General features: G+C 42.2%; 1 protein-coding gene across 1 annotated transcript in view; it reads right to left on the bottom strand.

Moving 5' to 3' along the window:
* Positions 1-18,837, bottom strand: part of LOC308172279 (adhesion G protein-coupled receptor L3) — a gene marked incomplete at its 3' end in the record, with an annotated part of 155,338 nt that overhangs the window by 29,678 nt on the left and 106,823 nt on the right. The window contains exons 13-14 of the mRNA XM_080547182.1: positions 7,109-7,318; positions 4,464-4,684 (exon numbers count right to left, since the gene is read on the bottom strand). Of these exons, the coding sequence (XP_080403308.1) occupies positions 4,464-4,684; positions 7,109-7,318 (431 nt within the window). The remainder of the gene's footprint in view (positions 1-4,463; positions 4,685-7,108; positions 7,319-18,837) is intronic.

The raw sequence follows: 18,837 nt of genomic DNA, 5'->3' as shown, positions 1-18,837 counted from the left end.
TAAGGATTTAATCACAACATGATCGAAAAAACAACAAGTTTTTGGTGCTAAATCTAAGGGACTATACAATATGTATAGTGTCAGCGTTGTTTAGCTTTCACACAGAATATATGTACAATGATTGAAACATTTCAATTAGCTTTAGTAATATTGTTCGACTTGAAGAAAGAGAATAGAGTATATGAAAGAACAAACAAGACTATTTCTTTGGTGTAGGCTAACTGGGACTTGACACTCCTTCCCCTTGTTGGTATCAAGGGATACAATGCGGCGATGTAGACACACACACATGCACTCACACACACATGCACTCACACACACACACTCACACACACACACACAGACACACACAAACACACGCACACGCCGAGTATGCCTTCAATTGCTCATACGGTAAGAGGCTTCCTTAGTAGTCAGTAAATATTATGCTGAAAGCACTACTGTATTGTTTCTTTCCCCTCTGATTTAAGCTGATTTAAAAGGGTAGTGGTAGTGTGGGGGAGGGGGGGGGGGTGGTTGTCATCTCTTGAGTGCATCAGCCATACCTCCTCCTCAGCCTCTCCTATCCTCGTCATGTCGAGTTGCGTTTGGCTTTTTGAGCATATCTATTTTCGCATATGTCTTGCGCCGCATTCGCACAAACCAACTCAGATCCCTTCGGTAGAGGAGCAAAGGGAATACACAACCAGGCCTCTGTTCCCATTAAGACAGAGGCGTGTTTTTGTCTCAGACGAGATGCCAACAGCTTGTGTTGGGTACCCGCTCGGTGACACTGATACACAACAGCAAGTTGACATGATAGTTTAGTTCAAAGAGACGCTTGAGAGAGGAGAAAGCGGTCCAATACGAGACGACTTAAAAGTGAGTAATCCGTGACATTTGTCTCGCGCGAAAGTCTCTCGGTAGAGGAGAGATGCGATTTCTCAGCGGCACCCCCTGTTGTGTTGATGACAACAACGTGTCGTGAAATAAGTGGAGTGAAGGATTTATGAGCCAAGTGGCTGTTATAATGGCGAGCTTTTACAGGAGATGTCCTGAATTGGAACTATGGTGCGGCTTCTATGGAAAATGTCCAATGTTGACACTTGAGGTTTTGTTCAATGATGCTGGGTGAGATCCAACTAGTCATATATTATGTATATAACAATATACTCCTCAAAAAAAGTTTGGAAACGTTATTTCAGTCGATTCTTCCTCCCCTTTAATAATACCAATTGGTATTTCCAACGATATAAAATACAATACCAATTGGTATTATTAAAGGGGAGGATTAATCAACCAAAATAACGTTTCAGAACTTTTTTTTAGGGGTTTATATATATATATATATATACATATATTTATATTTTATATATATATATTTATATTTTATATAGATATATATTTAAGCGTTATGGAATGAGAAGCCGTGGTATATCGTGGATATCGGCACAGCTAGCGGGGTGGTTAGGCACGACGGAGTCAACATTCCATTTAGCCGTGCGTATATCATGGATATTGGCACGGCTGGAACGCAAACTGACCAATAGAGACAATGGACCGGATCTATCCATTGTATTAAGTAGATTATATGACTGATTGGATCTCTTAGAGCAAAAACCCAGCATCGTTGAACGAAACCTCAAGTGTCTGACAGAACCTTAACACATTTAAGTATGTTAAATGTTATTTGTAATGTATGTTTTAAATGTGGACCCCGCTAAAAGTAGCTCATGCCTATGGGTATAGCTAATGGGGATCCTTCCAATAAATAAACAAATAAACATGAATTGGTGTAAATAGCTTCTTCCTTGAAGGACAATACACGTAAGTACGTATCTCTCTGCAGTGTGTTGAGTATAACCCCTGGCCTAATGTTCCATAATAGCCTAAATGGGATTGGGGTTTCAACCACAACACGACATGCTCCTTTATATTTGGTGTCACACTTGATACACTTACCAACACCGTGACTAAAGCTATGTGTGAAGGTGTTTTTGTATTAAAACGTAGCGTAGCAGCCAGTCACTCTCTTCAGTTAACGAGACACTCATGATCAGATTGGTTTTGATCAAATGATTCTATTCCAAATACTCCAAGGCAGAACACAGAACTGGGTGACCCCCCAAAGCCTCCCCCCCTATCTGATCTTGTCACGTTCTGTATCATCCCCCATTCCTCATGGCTGCATGTAATTGTTCCACCGGTGGCTGGGCTTTAATTATTCACATGATGCTGTGGTGCATGCGGTGGCAGGTATCGCCTCATCCATCACAAAGAACTATGGTTCTACCCTGCAAATGTCTAATGTGCATTTGTGTGTGTGCATGTGAGAGAGAGAGAGAGAGAGAGAGAGAGAGAGAGAGAGAGAGAGAGAGAGAGAGAGAGAGAGAGAGAGAGAGAGAGAGAGAGACATGTATGATAAACATCTCAGAAACAAACTGCTGATGCTTGTTTTCATTATTTTCAGATTGGGTACAGATTTACAGAGAGCAGAATTGGTCTCTAGTCTGCATGGTATTATGGTTCAAAAGCCTGGTTTATGTTTCAGAGGAATGTGCAACAGCAAATCAAATGATTCCTCAAGTACTTTCTGTGGGAACCATCAGAATGAATGAAGATTACATTCTCGCCATCTCCCCCTTCTCTCTGTGTCTCTCTCTCTCTCTGTCTCGGTCTGGTAACGTCTCGTCCAATCTCTGCATCTACCGGTACTCTTCCCTCGGCTCTGTGTAGTAATTTGGGAACTGTGAATCCTAAGGCATTAACCACAATGGCCTGACATTCAAACTGTGACGGATTACATTTGATTTTGCATTTTTCCACTGTGAAAAACATTGTCAATGTTCGGTGTTTGTGTGTTGTGTTGAGTAACTGTTCGCCCCAAATCGAAACGGATGATGAGCAAAAGCTGTTGGAGCGTCACAGACACTATTGTTAAAGCTTAACTACCACACAAGAGTGAAAATCCACCTAACGTGGACATTAGGTTGGCCCAAAGTAAGCCTTCTTCCTGGTTAGGTCAACCTACGGTCATGTGAAAAGAAATAGGACACCCCCAAAATATCTATAGGTAAAGGTGATGTAATTGAACCAAAAACAATGATAATGGAACTGTTATCATTTATTGAACAAATCCCACAGCATCTCAATAGGATTAAGATCCGAGAATTGAATAGGCTATTCCAGAACTCTGCATTTCTTTATTTTGAGCCATTCCCTGGTGGATTTATTGAAATGTTTTGGGTCATTGTCATGTTGCATGGTCCACATCCACTTCACTGTCCACTTTGGACAGATGGTCTCACATTTCCCTCAAGCACCCTCTGATACAATAAAGACGTTATAGTGGATTATATGATGGATAGCAGGCCCTGCTGCAGCAAAGCAGCCCCAAACCATGACATTTCCATCCCCATGGTTCACAGTTGGTATGAGGTTCTTGTGCTCAAATGCTGCCTTTGGTTTACGCCAAACATGTCCTCTGTTACTGTGCCCAAATAATGGATTCATGGATTCAACTTTGCATTCATCTGTCTAAAGCACATTGTTCCAGACATCCTGGTGTTTGTCTAGGTGTTCTTTGGCAAACTTTAGTCTTGCCCTGAAGTCTTTTGAGTTCAAGGGTTTCCTCCTTGCACTCCTCCCATGAAACATCAACCACTTGCGCAGTCTCTTTCTGGTGGTAGATGCATGTACTTTGACATCAACTGTGGCAAGAGCTACCTGTAGGTCCCATGATGACATGTTATGATTGTTGAAGACTTCTTTAAGCATCTTGCAGTCTTCTCTACGAGGACGACCTGACCTGGGCATGTTGGCAGTTGTTTTAAATGTTCTCCACTTGTAAATCATTTTCCGGGTCAGTGGAATGGCTGATTTCTAATTGTTTGGAGATCTTTCTAAATCCCTTCCCAGACTCCTACGCATCTACAACCTTCTGCCTGAAGGCCTCAGAGAGCTCTTTTGATGTCACCATGGTGATAACACTCACTTCAGCAATCAAGAGCAAGCCAAGCTACGTAAACGACTGAGGTTTTAAATCCTCTCTAACAATGTTCAAATCATTTGCACCTGATGGGGTGCACTTGGTTCTAATTGTAGGCAATTAGTTAAAGTTAAGTTAAGTAGTAATACATGTCGAGGCGTCCTAACCTTTTCCTCACAAGGAAATTGCATTTCTATTAATTACGTTTTACAAATCATTTTGAAAAGATAGTTTTTCAGTTTCATTTGTTTAGTTATATTACCTCCATTTCTCTCTCTTTTAATTTCTTTTTTCTGGATCCATAGATCCAGGGCTATTCATAAAACATTTGGGGCTAATAGCCCCGGACTCACATCACTGGTTGTCATACATACTGGCATTGTGGAGTCACTAAGACAACCCTGTTACACAGATGAGATGAAACCATCTTTAACCGTAATATTCTTTTTTGAGAAGACTAGACAAACTAGAAAGCAGAATGATTTCCTATACTTACACTCTATCCGTGCCGTAGCTCCGATAGTCTACGGCGGCCGACACGGCTATGATCAGCGCGGGGACGCCGTAGCCCACCAAATAGAAGTAGCGGCGCCGCGAGTGCTCGCTCTCAAACACCTCCACCAGCATGATGTAGAGCTGCACCCCCTCCAGGAACATCCAGGTGAACGCCGCCAGGAAGAAGAAGTGGAGCAGCGCAGCGAACACAGCACAGGCGATCTGAGGAGAGAACGTATAGATAGATAGATATGTCCAGTTATATATAATATCCCCCCCTCTTTGTTATCACACATTTTCATTCACATGTGCACACGTGTGCATACTATACTACCTAAAGACTGTAACCGATCTGATTATCGGCACAATTTGGTCATCGTTGAGGTGTTTTGCTTTTCAATCATCATTAAAAATCATTCAGACTAGTTTGAAGAACTCGAAGCTTCAGTGACCGTCAATGTAGACCAGGACAGTGAATCTGAGGAGAGGAGGAGAGAATGTGTCGTGGATTAATCTGGTTTCTTCTCGAATTGATATTGAATATTGATACACAAGGAGATTGATCACCTTAGCTCGAAGCCTTTTATTAATAAAGTTACATGAGATCATGTCTAGAGTTTGCAAAAATCCAGAGTCCCCCCTCCTTCTCTGAGCACAGCCCTTATAAAGTCGACTCCCTTATGAGGTCACTAATCACGGCAAACAACTGTGGTTTGTGGACAGGAAAGGCTAGACTTTAGAAAGTGTGACACAGAGTTATTGCAACCGTCCCTACGGCAGGGGTGCAGATGTGCACCACAACATGATTGAAAGTAAAGAGTTTCGATGAACACAATTGGAGACTTAGTTATGCACACATGTCTCCACTCAGATCGGTAATTATCTCCAACAAATACTCCATTATCTGTCTGGAAAGTGAACTCGAAGCTTCGGTGACCGTCAATGCAGTTCAGGACAGTGAACTTCACATTTTTAGTCCCTCAGGAGACACTCCTGTGAAGGGTGGCTTGCGTGTGTGTGTGTGTGTGGGGGGGGGTGTTAGGAGGGGAAGAGGTCTGCGGAGGAGGAACTGAGGTGTAGTTTAAAGAGATGGATCTTTAGTCTATGGCGGAAGATAGGAAGTGGCTCTGCCATCCTGACGGTGATAGGGAGCTCATAACACTGGTGCACCAAGACAGAGAAGAGTGGGATTATCCAGATTATCTGATGCAATTAGAGATCAGCCGGCTGATCTACGCCACACCTGGAGGGGGTCTAGTGCATTTCTGTGTGTGTGTGCGTGCGTGTGGATGGGGGGCTTTCCCATAGGTAGAAGTGTGGATTGCAAAGTCTAACATCAGCCAACTGCCAGAGGTCGAGTGGCCGCCGCCTCCTGAAATCTATAAATTCCGTTCAATTGCAACACCTTGTTGATCAACACTGCTCCAACATATCATGTCTCAAAATAGCAACAGCAATTCGAGTGGACAGCCATATACTCGTCAAGTGATTCTATTCACTGATCCAAATGATGATAGCGGGCAATTTGTGTTTAACAACCCACAATGAAACCTCCTTGTAATGCATTCTCATTCTCTGGGGAGTCCTTGCTAATGTACTTAGGCATGATAGTCTAGAAGCATACAGTAGATACGCATGTGTATTGTCAGATAATATCCAGTGCTTTGGTGTTTGCCCTTCAAATAACCAAATACTCTGGGAAGTGTGTATAGAAGTAGGCTCAGACCTTGATGTTCTGGCAGAGTGCTGAATTGCTTTCTCAAGTGTAACTGACCGTCAAAAAGATGAGAGCCAGAGCAAAGCATGTACTGAATTCTTAAGTATGCAACACATCTCCTTTACCAGGGGCCAAGGAGATGTACTGCTAAACGTCATGACCGGGAAACGAAAACTATTTTAACTGATACGACTACACTACAATAAGAAGATGTGAGCTAAAGAATCAACGTGGTTAAGGTCAGAACCATTCGATTTTCACATTTCCAAAAGACTCTTGGCTCTAAGCCATACAAGATGACTATAGGCCCTCGTAGCACATTTCTACAGTTTTTCCGTGACGAAAGCCAAAGTTGAAACTGACCCATGGTGAACTACACCAGCTGGCAGCAGGTTTTTAGATATTATGCTGAACTCTTCATTGAGTGTTTGAAGTGATCATCTCACCCATCTCACCCTGGCAAAAGGGGAGCGTGTCTATGTTCCCACAGCCCAATGGTCCCACATTTCTAAGTAATCTAACTAACCCTAACCCTAGCCCTAATCCTAACCCTAACCCTAACCCTAACCCTAACCCTAATCTTAATCCTAAACCTAACACTGACCCTAACCCTAATCTTAATCCTAAGCCTAACACTGACCCTAACCCTAGCCCTAACCCTAATCTTAATCCTAACCTTAGCCCTAACCCTAACACTGACCCTGACCCTAACCCTAACAATGACCCTAACCCTAGTCCTAATTTTAATTTTCATTTTAATTTAGTCCTGACCCTACCCCTAACCTATCTATGAAATAGAAATGTGGGACCATTTGGCTGTGAGAACAGGGCCTAATTTATTTTTATTTTTTTGGGAAAAATACAAAAGTGGGACCACTGCGCTGTGAGAACATAGGGATGACCCCGTCAAAAGTGGGGGGGGCCCTTACCGGTTGGTCGGCGCGATTGATCCCCACCAGGAACAAGGACTCGGCGATGAAGAGGCAGATGCACAGGTTCTTGTGGATGGTGTTGCGGTCGCTCTGGAGACCCCGGAAGAAGCAGAAGGTGAAGAGGCTGATGACGAGGCAGACCAGGGACAGCAGGATGCCCACCCAGGTGATCACGTCCAACAGCATGTCGTGGACGGGGTCCTTATTCTGGGGGGAAGGGGAAAAAGGAAAAAAACAAGGTGGATAAACATCAGAATACAGTGTTTCATCACTACACATAGATATACACCTGCATTGCATTCACACACACACACACACACACACACACACACACACACACACACACACACACACACACAACCCCCCCCACCTACCCTTTTTCTTTCTTTTCAAAATCTTTACTTTTATTCCATCATTGACATCTCTCTGGGGTAGTGGTGGTCTAGTGGATAGTGAGTTGGACTTGTGATCAGAAGGTTGTGAGTTCAAATCCCGCCTGAAGCCACACCACTACTAGTGTGCCCTTGGGTAAGGCACTTAGCCCTCAGTTACTCCAGGGGGAATGTCCCTGTAATTCGTAATTGTAAGTCGCTTTGGATAAAAGCGTCTGCTAAATGGCAAAATTAATTAATTAATCTCAATGTTTTTGTTGATCGCTCTTTTTTGCTTTGTGTGTCTTGCTTTGAACCACATTCATGGACCATATTATGTGTACAGCTAAAAGACTGGAAAAAATAGTAGACAAAACATGACATGATTGTACAAGTTGCTGAAACTTAAAAAAAAAAGTAAAAAAAAAAAAGAATACAGTGTTTCATTATCCTCATACCCGGTGAGGTCACGCAACCGCAAATGACTCAGATACAGGCGCCTGCGGCTCTTTATGTGGAAGATAACCAACAGGTGACCATGCAGTGAGGTTACAGGTTACAGTACAAATGAACAGTGAGGTTTTATCAGTGCGTTTTGGTCAGATAACAATAAAGTGGGCAAAGCGAAAGGGCCACGGGTGACTGTGAAAAGGGACTATGGATATTCTATTAAGCCACAACACGGTCAATCAATCCCAACATTGCTTTGGTTAATGTTGTCTTTTCAAATGGTTATTTGACACCAGAGCCAGTTCCAAACATTAAAAAAGTGCAGCGTATTTACGGGAGATAAGGGCAAACTGTGATTCCAATGCAAACCAAGAAATAACAATTTACATCGCACACTAAAATCGATGACACTGAGTGCTACTTAAAAGAGCATGTCCTGAAAATAGCAGTCCTTTCAGTATGATTGTGTTCTAAGCATTCTACAATTGTCATGTTTAAATGCCACCATTTAGGCTGTGAGGCTAGTGATTTGCACAAAAAGACTACTCATTTCCATCAAGACTGTGCTTACTCTACAAGTACAATGCGACCTGATGAATGAAGAGTTATTGTAAGAATCGGCAAATCAAACATCATCCTATCAAACAACATCCTATCAAACATCATCCTATCAGACATCATCCAATCAGTTACAGTCAAATAACCCTCAGTATCCAAACTTTCCCCAGAAGTTCAAAGTGAGAATTCTTTGCTCACTTTATTATCTATTAGCTAGGGCCTAGGAATCCTATTGGCCCTCGTACAACATTACAGCGTAAGCATTGTAAGTTCAAGGAGAGAGACCGCGGGAACGTAAAAAATAAATAACCGTTGTTAATTCCCATATAATTTGTGGTCAAAGCCACAGGGAGCCACTGAAGATGGGCAAAAGAGCCGCATGTGGCTCCGGAGCCGCAGGTTGCCGACCCCTGAGATAGGCCTACAGGCATCTAGATAGATAGATAGATAGACAGATAGATAGATAGATAGACAGACAGACAGACAGACAGATAGATAGATAGATAGATAGATAGATAGATAGATAGATAGATAGATAGATAGATAGATAGATAGATAGATAGATCTCTGCATCAGACAACATAACAAAACAAAGAAGTGCACAATAGACAACAACAGACAAAAAATAAAATAAATAAATAGACAACAACAGTATGCATGTCGGTTATGACAGTGAGGAGGGGGCTAGAGGGAGGCGTTCAGAGTCCTGATGGCTATGGGGGAAAAGCTGTTGAAGCGTTTAGTCTTTGTGGAGAACGACTTGTAGCGCCTCCGTGAGGGGAGGAGCTGGAAGAGGTGATTAGATTAGATTGCATTAGATTAGATTAGATTAGGTTATTATGGTGAGTATAAATCAATGAGATGAATAGTAATATGATATGTACAGGATACATGTACAGTACGAGATGCACAGAACAAGGGCGAGGGATATCATTACGATATGTACAATTAAGATATATGGATGGTATGACATGTACAGACACAGGAAATAGGTCTTGAGGCATGTGACATAGACCCATCTGAGGAAGGGATCTCCAGAAGGGGCTCGGGTTTGGTGTCTCCTCCTTCAACACCGTCCAAAAGCATGTGGCGCTTTTTGCGATTATCATAAAAAGTTCCTTTATTGCACTATTGTCCTCATCCATCAGTTATGCCCTCATATACAACACAGACAAGCCTCTCATTAGGATGAAATGGCCACTTCCTGCTGAGTCTGTGAATTCAGATGAGGAAATCTTGAATTTAAATAGTGGCTAATAGGCTACATATCGTGAGTTTAGAATTATAAGGATCTATCTCCGGTTTAGGGCAGTTCAGAGATATTGAGCGTCAAAGTTTTTACATCCCATTATGTTCTGTGAGATGGAACCGTTGTGTTTTATTAATTACTAACTCAAAAATGATAGTTAAAAATAACACCACACAGGCGTTAATAAACACCTAATGGATCAGATTATGTAGAAAACTCAAACTCAACTCAATTCAATATATTTCACAACTGGGTCTTAACCCCAAACAATTTCAGATACATTTCAACAGAGCCTGTATTAGCTTCAAATATACACCACTATCAAGATACGGATGTAACCCCTGCCATATGGGCGGGGCCTGAGTTCTATTTTAAATAAGTGGCGGTATTACCTGTTTATGACACAACACAGTGGCTTTAAAATCAAATACCAAAGGGTATATATTTATTTACTAAATGCTCAAATTAAAGTGTTGGTAGTCAATTATAATGTTAGACATATTCAATAGACAATATTCACAATGCAATGTCAACAGACAATATCACAATATCCCATAAAACAAAATATAGGCTCGAAGCCTATTCCAATTCCTTTCAAAGAAATAAATGTAATGTTTCCAATAAACTCAAAGGATTCACAATTGTACAATATATCATTCAGTAAAATAAAAGGATGGGCCCACACTCACACACACGCACTCTGTAACTCAGTCCATTAACACGTGTTATCGTTGCAGCTGACGGTGCTTGTGAGCGGGGGGCCTTGAAACTGTTATGGCCACTTCACTCGTCCACACGAGGTCCAAACAAAAGCTTGTGCGTGGTTCAGTACTCACATAACCTCGTGGGGAACTCGTAGGTAAACGAGGGGTTTGAAAGATGGTGTAAAAAGAGGCAGAGATGAGGGGGATGAGGTCCAGCGCTCTCCCACGAGCGCAGGAGAATGATAGAAACAATTTATCTCACTTAGCAAAGGCTAGCAACATACTAACGTAATTATGCTAAGCTAACCGCTAGCCGCGATTAGCTCTACAGTAAAATATAACATACTACAACGAGTAGATGTAGCTTGTAAACAAACACCAGACATATGTATTTACCTCTGGTAGCTTCAATGTGCACCAACATCCAAAAGAATAACTGTTCGTTGATTCCCGAATTGTTACACACAGCATATACAAGTCTTACTTCACTCAGGTCCTCAAACATTCTGACACGTTACTTAGTGCAACCTAACGCTATTAGTACAAAGTCCCGCCCCCTCTCTCTCAGCATACATTTCATTGGCTAGCTCTTCCCGATGGACCAATGAAATAAAGAAATGAATGAATGACATATAACCAATGAGCGAACTCACATTAGAGTTTGTAAACAAGTACACATTATAAACTTATAACAATGTTAATAACCGTGTACATAACCATGAAATGATGCTTATTTATTAAATGGACTTATTTATTGAAATGCTCATAGCTCACTTTAGTAACTGGGCTACACGGACATATGACACATCCTCTAAAAGATATCTCTCTTATATATCCGGAAACTCTGCAATCTTCATCAATCGGCATCAGTGAAAGACCTCATGATTTATTAACATAACATAATTACTACACCCAAACACTTTGGTCAGCTTCTGTGGCTCCCTAATTTCCCAGTGGAATCATCCTCATTCTCCCTCCAGTGGGCATTGACTTAAAACGAGTCATAAAAAAAGGAGGAGAATTAAAAGAAACTTGGTACCCGCCTTCCAAACCTGACTGCTGTCCCAGCTGGATTCACAGAACCATCTGGGCGGAAGATGACATTTCACCAGTCGACTACGCATGAATAGCCTACTAATGAAGATCGCACACAGGTAACACTTAAAGACTAGTCCAAATACTTGACAAAAGAGATAGACTGTCTTCTGTTCTAACCTTTAACCATCCCGAACATCAAAGTGAATAATGAATAGCATATATATATATGCAGTATGCATTACTTTAACCTTTATCTGCCAAGCACACAGAGTTCAGTGAACGGAGCAGCAGCTACTCTCCGGTTTCAAAGGTTTTTGCATACGCAGAAGTCTTAGTGGACGATATCAGTGGAAATCGTTGCTTACTTCGCAAAGAAGAAGAAAAAACAACAACAACAACACAAAAAAAGACAGCGTGGTATGGTATCTCTTCTTGCAAAAACAAGCAGTACTTTAAATCAAATGTTGTCAGCAGTATTCTCTATGGGGGCAGGATGAGAGGCTCCGTAATGGATAAGGATGTTCAGCTGTGGTGATATTATAGCGAGGAAACTTTGTAGGCCGATGAAGTGACACACAAAGACGACGACGGGCGACGTGCGGAGCCCGGCTGTAACACTGGCAGCGAGGGGAACAGGTGCTGATCATTAAGGGGTTGTGCGACGATAACAGTTGACTCGCTCCTTGAGCCTTGGGGAGATCGCTTTCTTGATTTTCCTGCCTGATGAGCCGTTGTGTATACATAAGGGGGTAGGGCACAACGCGATGTAGAGCACTGTGTGTGTGTGTGTGTGTGTGTGTGTGTGTGTGTGAGTGTGTGTATGTGTGTGTGTGTATATATGTGTATGTGTGTGTATGTGTGTGTGTGTGTGTGTGTGTGTGAGTGTGTGTATGTGTATGTGTGTGTGTATATGTGTGTGTGTGTGTGTGTGTGTGTGTATATATGTGTATGTGTATGCGTGTGTATGTGTGTGTGTGTGTGTGTGTATATGTGTATGCGTGTGTGTGTGTGTGTGGCTGCTCATAGTCCCCTGTGTTACCAAGGCGATTATGCACTGGGTGGTGGCAGATGCAGCATGTTTTGAAAGCACCCCACGGTGGCAAGAGCTAGCGAACTGTGCGATGGCTTCAGGCTCTATCCATCACAATCTCTCCCTCAAAGGGAGGGAGGGAGGGGGGCTGGGTGAAAAAGAGAGAGGGGGGGGGGGGGGGGGTAGGTGCTGCCACAGCACCGTACGTGATGGATTGACTGAAGAACCCATCTCTTTGTTCTGGGAGGGTGGGGAAGAATGCTAGGACACCACCACCAACACAGCCACCACATATCCCTCAAAACAGGGCTGTGGATTATATGAGAAGCTTTGGTCCAGGGGATGGCGGTACTATACACCGCAGTGCCGCTGTTGCCTCATATCACACACTGCCTTCATTTAACAGGTGTGTGCACTGGGAGCAGGCAACTGGGGGTCCCCGAAGCGGCGGACCAAATTTGCTCTGACATTCACTCACTGTGTCGTGGGGCCTGCGTGTCATACAGTGGACATGTTACTTACTGGGGTGTGCTGCTGCTGCCTGTGCACATTCGATTTGTCTTCCAATCTGTCTCTCCCCTGCTTTTTATTTCTTAAACACACATATTTTTCATTCCAGACGGATGCCCCGGGAGATTGGCTTCGCCCCTGATCTGTTACCGAGTAACACAAAACATTGGCCTTGTTTTTTTTCCAGGGAGACCAACTCTGTGTGGTGTATACAATATCACCACCACTGCATTCGAAAATCGCCTCTCCTCTTGACCACTCTAATCAGGCACCTCGAGCTTGACGCTGTATGATCCAAAAAATTCACCATCGCCATCACCATCAGGAATCAATTGACCGAACGGAAACAACGACGCCTCCGATAAGACGATGGGCGAACGGAGATCGCAGATGAGGTTCAATCTTTTATTCCTCAAATAACTACTCAGCGTGAAGCCAATCCGATTAAAAATGCATACATCTGCCTCGATGGCGTGAGAGAGAGAGAGAGGGGGGGGGGGGGGGGGCTTTGAGACATACCATAAGCGGGTTAGGGCACATGTTGTGGTAAGGGAAGCCACCCCCACACATGGATCTCACATACTACGGATGAGGATTTATGACGTGTCGGGCGATGAGGAGCAGATGGAGGCCACATGAATCAGAGAGCTTCGCCATTCCTCACATCCATTTGAAGGGCCAGCTAGGAAAGCCTCCAGCTGTATGTACTGTACCTATTGGATGAATCATACCATTCATGGCTTCCATAACATAACATGGGGCAGCTGTATGCTTTTTGAATGTAGAGAAATTAAGGGATTCGAAGAAAGGTTGAAAGGACTAGTGAAGAAGCACTGGGGGGTGGAGGTGGTGGGGATGCAGGAGTGGAGGAGGATGGTGGTTTTTGGGGTGGAGGGAAAGAGGAGGGGAGTGAATATATGGTGTTTAAATTATGTATTATCACAGGCTAGGTATGCATTTATTTGAGGAGAAATTTAGCAAGATTTGAGGGAAAGTGGATAACAGTGTGGAAAGTCTTTGAGGGATTGGTCAGGAAGAATGTGGGACTGATGCACAAGACAGGGCAAAAAGATTTTGAGAAGTTGTTTATTAGGGATTGTGGGTTTATAAGGGCGGGGGTGGATGGAGGGTTGGAGTTTGATTTAGATTTTTGAAGATGTTTTTTGTTTTTGTAGTCGCATTCATTTGTTGTGAAGGGTTATTTTGGTTATGAAGGACTGACTGAATAATAGATTTTAATAATGAATAATTATTTTATTTGAACTAGAATACAATGAAGGCTATAAAATTAACATGTATGAATATGTATAGCTATGATTGTATTTAAAATAATATTTTTATAATAAAAAAAAATAAAAAAAGAGCCGATGTCTTATGATCGCAAGGTTGGCAGATCGGCGGTTCGAGCCCCAGCTGACCACACGTCGAAGTGTCCTTGGGCAAGACACTTAACCCCAAAGCTATATAAGTCAGTGCCTTTACCATTTAACATCTATGTGGCCTTATACTGTAGCATATCATAGAATGCATCCAAATGACCGGTCAAGCCATGGATCTATCTACCATTGTCTTTACGGAGGTAATACAGAGAGTGCATTATTCATCGATTTGTTAAGTTGACATGAGAATCTTGAACAGTAACAGCGCATCGTGCGTACTGTACACGTATGAGCATGTTGCGACAACTAAACAGGTGGACTGTAACCAGGGCAACCAGGGCAACCAGGGCAACCACGACTGGCCCTGATCATAGAGCCTCTAAACATATCACGGTGGTCATAGGTGACCTAAACCTATCACGGTCGGTAGCCATGTGATTCCTGACAACCCCCAGGACAGTGATCTATGGGGCCAAAGCATCGCCCCCTTCCATCATCTACTGAAAGGACCATTGATTTATACCTGGCGGGTCTGTAGGGAACGGTGCCACTTAGCGGAGGGTTGATACTACCCGTAGACACACGATTCTCCAACCACCTAAATAATGGCTAGTAAGTGGAGAGAGGGCAGCTCTATCTTTCTAAGCTCTGCTGGGCGCTTCAGCCCTCTGTTTAAGCAGTGTGCCTAGCCCTAGACAACCTCCCCAAGGCTATCTTGGCAAATGGGGAGCTTAAATTCAAAAGTGATGGTTCAGTAAAGAGCATACCGTTGCCTCCGGTGTGCGTGTATAACAGAGCAAGAGCATGCGTTCGTTATTTGTCTCCTCGGTCATACCACCGCACCCCTGGAAAAACAACGTCCTTCCTTGAGAAGCGTCTTTTTTACTTACTTAAAAACGACTTGTTTTTTTTCAATTTAATGATCTATCGCTTAGCTTTGTGTAGCTATGTTTGACCTGTGCTGTGGCTTTGTTGGAATGGGAGTGTTGGAATGCACAGGCTCATTTTGTGACGTTAGAATTATAAGGTTCTATCTCCATTTTTGTCAAAATTTAGTTTTTTTTACATAATCTGATCCATTAGGTGTTTATTACAGTTTTTTTACGATTGCTAACTCACCATGTTCAATACTGAAACCACAGTTTCACAACTCTTCATACAGTCAGCAGAGCAGAAACCCATGTGAACAAAACTGTGACTCTTTCTCTGTGATTTGTGCATTGCTTTCATACAGAATGCATTCAATGACTACATTCTCCAAATGCCATAACACTTCTCTCCTTCAAACTCCCCCACTTGCAAAATACTATGTATTTGCAACACATTTTTTCATTGCTAACATACTGTGTTCAAAACTCTGAAGAACACGTTCAAAACTGAATTATTTGGTGCAATTTTGCAGTAATCATATTCCTATCATATATGACAGAAAGCTCGCAATAAACAGTTTTTTTGCACAGTGTTTGAGTGTGCAGATGCTGTTATTTTGCACTCTATTGATACTCTTCAGTTCCAGAACCTCAGCAAAGTCTGATAACGGATGAGCGGTGGTATTTTCACTATTTGCAGTAATCATATTGAAATGTCTAGAAAATATTACTGTAGCAGAATATATACAATGCAATGAAATAGACTAGATGCATTGCCAGGGAAGACATTAGATGTGACCAGATGCAGACCAGAGGGTGGACCAAAACCCTCAGGAGTGAGACATTTTTAGTGTGATTGCTATTGTATTGTAGCCCTGGAATTTCAGTTTTTCTTTTTTACAGTATTTGAACTTTGCATCTTCCACTTTATTTTTCACTTTTCATTTTACACAAGTAAATGCAGTGTACTTTGAAGTAAATGTACCGTAACTTACTTTCTGCAAAGATACTGAAAAAAAAGGATAAAACAAGCAAAAGATAGAATACTGTAAAGGATAGAAGCAAATTGTGGCATTTCTGATTCATTCTTGTTGCCTAATACTTTACAGTTGTACAGTCAACTATTTTGTATATGATTACTATAAATCAAACAATTTTTATAATGAAATATTCATTCTTGTGAAAATCATTCAAACTATGTAATGCTCCCTGTTGTTAGTATTTTGTAAGTCAGAATGTTATGAATGACAGTGTATGCTTCTGAGTGAACATTGTTGACAGTGTGTGGTTGAACGAGCTTCTTTTGAGACATGAATGAAGTCATTGGCCAACATGAGTGTTACGAATGCAGACTGTATGAAGAGTTGTGAAACTGTGGTTTCAGTATTGAACATGGTGAGTTAGCAATCGTAAAAAACTGTAATGCCTGTGTGGTGTTCTTTTTTAAAATGTTGACATTTTTTAGTTAGTAATTCGTAAAATACAAAGGTTCCATCTCACAAAACATAATGGAATGTAAAAACGTTGACGCTCAATATCTCTGAACTGCCCTAAACGGAGATAGAACCTTATCATTCTAAGCTCACGATTTCCCAGATTTGTTGTTGGAAAATGTCTTATCAGTGAGACTGCACCAACTTGTATGTTACCTAGTTGGCAAAAAAACGAATACAAATAAATACATCATAATAATCTTGTTTTTTTCTATCTTCTGGGGGTGCGTGTATGACTGAGAAGACATGTGTGACACAGTCTGATCATTTGGTCCGCATGTCGGCAACCAATCAGAATGTTCAGACTTTTCTTTTGAAACACGGAACTACGTTTCAACGTTGTTGAGAATCACAACACAAACGAGATGACGAGAGATGACGAGACGATGACGTGGCTTCTGGAGGGGTGTCCAGAAATATAGCCCGGGTGAGCCCCTCAACCAGGTCTCGGGGTGGTAAAAGGGTAGCCCCTCGGCCCCGAGCCTGGTGGAGTGGAGAGGAAAACAACCACCCATACGCCGAAGAAGAACAACAACACAAACTCGCTAGCCAAAATACTGCAACACAATGGATTGGGTGAGTAATCCCCACTGAGTTTTTGTAAGCAGCCAAAATGGGTCCTGAGTGTGAATTTACTTTGGTTTTCGTATTACAATAAGATACGAAGATATGATAAGGTAACAATACAACAATGTCATTAAACATGGCAATGTCAAACAGATCAATTATCGGTCAGGAGAGTCTTCGAAAAAATGTTTTACAGATAGGAACATCAACCTGCATGGACAGGTTGGAGTAATCCATCCTTTTCATTGTCAACCTTTACTGAAACAACAGCCAAATCCTCTCTCTCCGTAACTTAGGTTTACTAATATAACTAATATAATAGATTTAAACTCTACCTAAACATAGGCTACCCATGTTTGATGACAGAGGCCAGAGGATAAACGATCTGGATTAGTTGGTGAAATTGCGTCAAAGTACAATAGACTGTAGACCTCACTCGGCTTAAGCAATCACTCACACACTCAGTCGAAACTCCTTCATAATCTGGAGGCACAAAAGCTACCAGCTCTGTGCAACACACAGCTGGTGACGGCCTGTGTGGTTTCATTTGTTTACAGGGCCGACGGCTACACTTTACCATAGCAGAGACGCCTGGCGAAGGGGATGGCTTATACTCAAAGCTAGTTCATGTTAGCACACAAAAGACCTGAGAGGTGAGCCAGATGAATGTGACAGCCCTTTCCATTGTTTTGATGGCAGCCACTTAATTCCCTGCCATTGGCAGACATTGTTTGTGTGTGTGTGTGTGTGTGTGTGTGTGTGCGTGTGTGTGTGTGTGTGTGTGTGTGTGTGTGTGTGTGTGTGTGTGTGTGCGTGTTTGTAGCGACATGACAAGTGAATCATTTGACAGTGTTGACGCACTTCAGGACCGTGTTGGTACACTTTCTCAATTATCATTCGAAAAGGGGCTATTTCTATTTCTAAGAGACTCCATAGCAAGTTATGTCACATATCAAAAAAGAACACAAAGAATGATAAAAGAAAAGGGGTTTGAGTGACAACTGTGAAAAGTGAATCCACTTTAACTTTGCGTGCCAACAACATTGCAGCATATTGCAGCATTCCATTCCATAGCCTCAACAGAACAGACATAACCCTTTTTGAATAACAAAAGTAGAATCTTTCTTCTTCTTCTTCTTTTGTCAGAGATCAAACAGTATATTCGCAAAGGTGATAATTGACTTGAGGAAGATAATGAATCCCGTCGAGAGTATAAGAGCCTGTGGAGTTTGGCTACTGCAACTGCACCGCTGTGTGTAATAATCACACATATGCGTGAGGTTCAAAGGTCTCATATGAATATGAAAGACATGGCAATGCGTTTGGCTGGTGAGAGGTATTTGGAAGAGGGCACATTTTGTTGTCAAGTTAGCTTGTTAATTAGCGCCAAAATAAGCTACTCGGTTTGAACAGCTTGAGACATGACATGAAAAAAAAGACTTAAAAGCCCCCAAAGTTCATGCTTCTCCAACCAAAAACTCAACAAACTATCCATTCGCCAAAATATA

The sequence above is a fragment of the Nansenia antarctica genome, assembly GCF_963989245.1.
Source record: "Nansenia antarctica genome assembly, chromosome: 17".
NCBI lineage: Eukaryota > Metazoa > Chordata > Actinopteri > Argentiniformes > Microstomatidae > Nansenia > Nansenia antarctica.
Note: the sequence above shows the minus strand (reverse complement) of the source record. Positions and strands in the feature narration are given on the sequence as shown.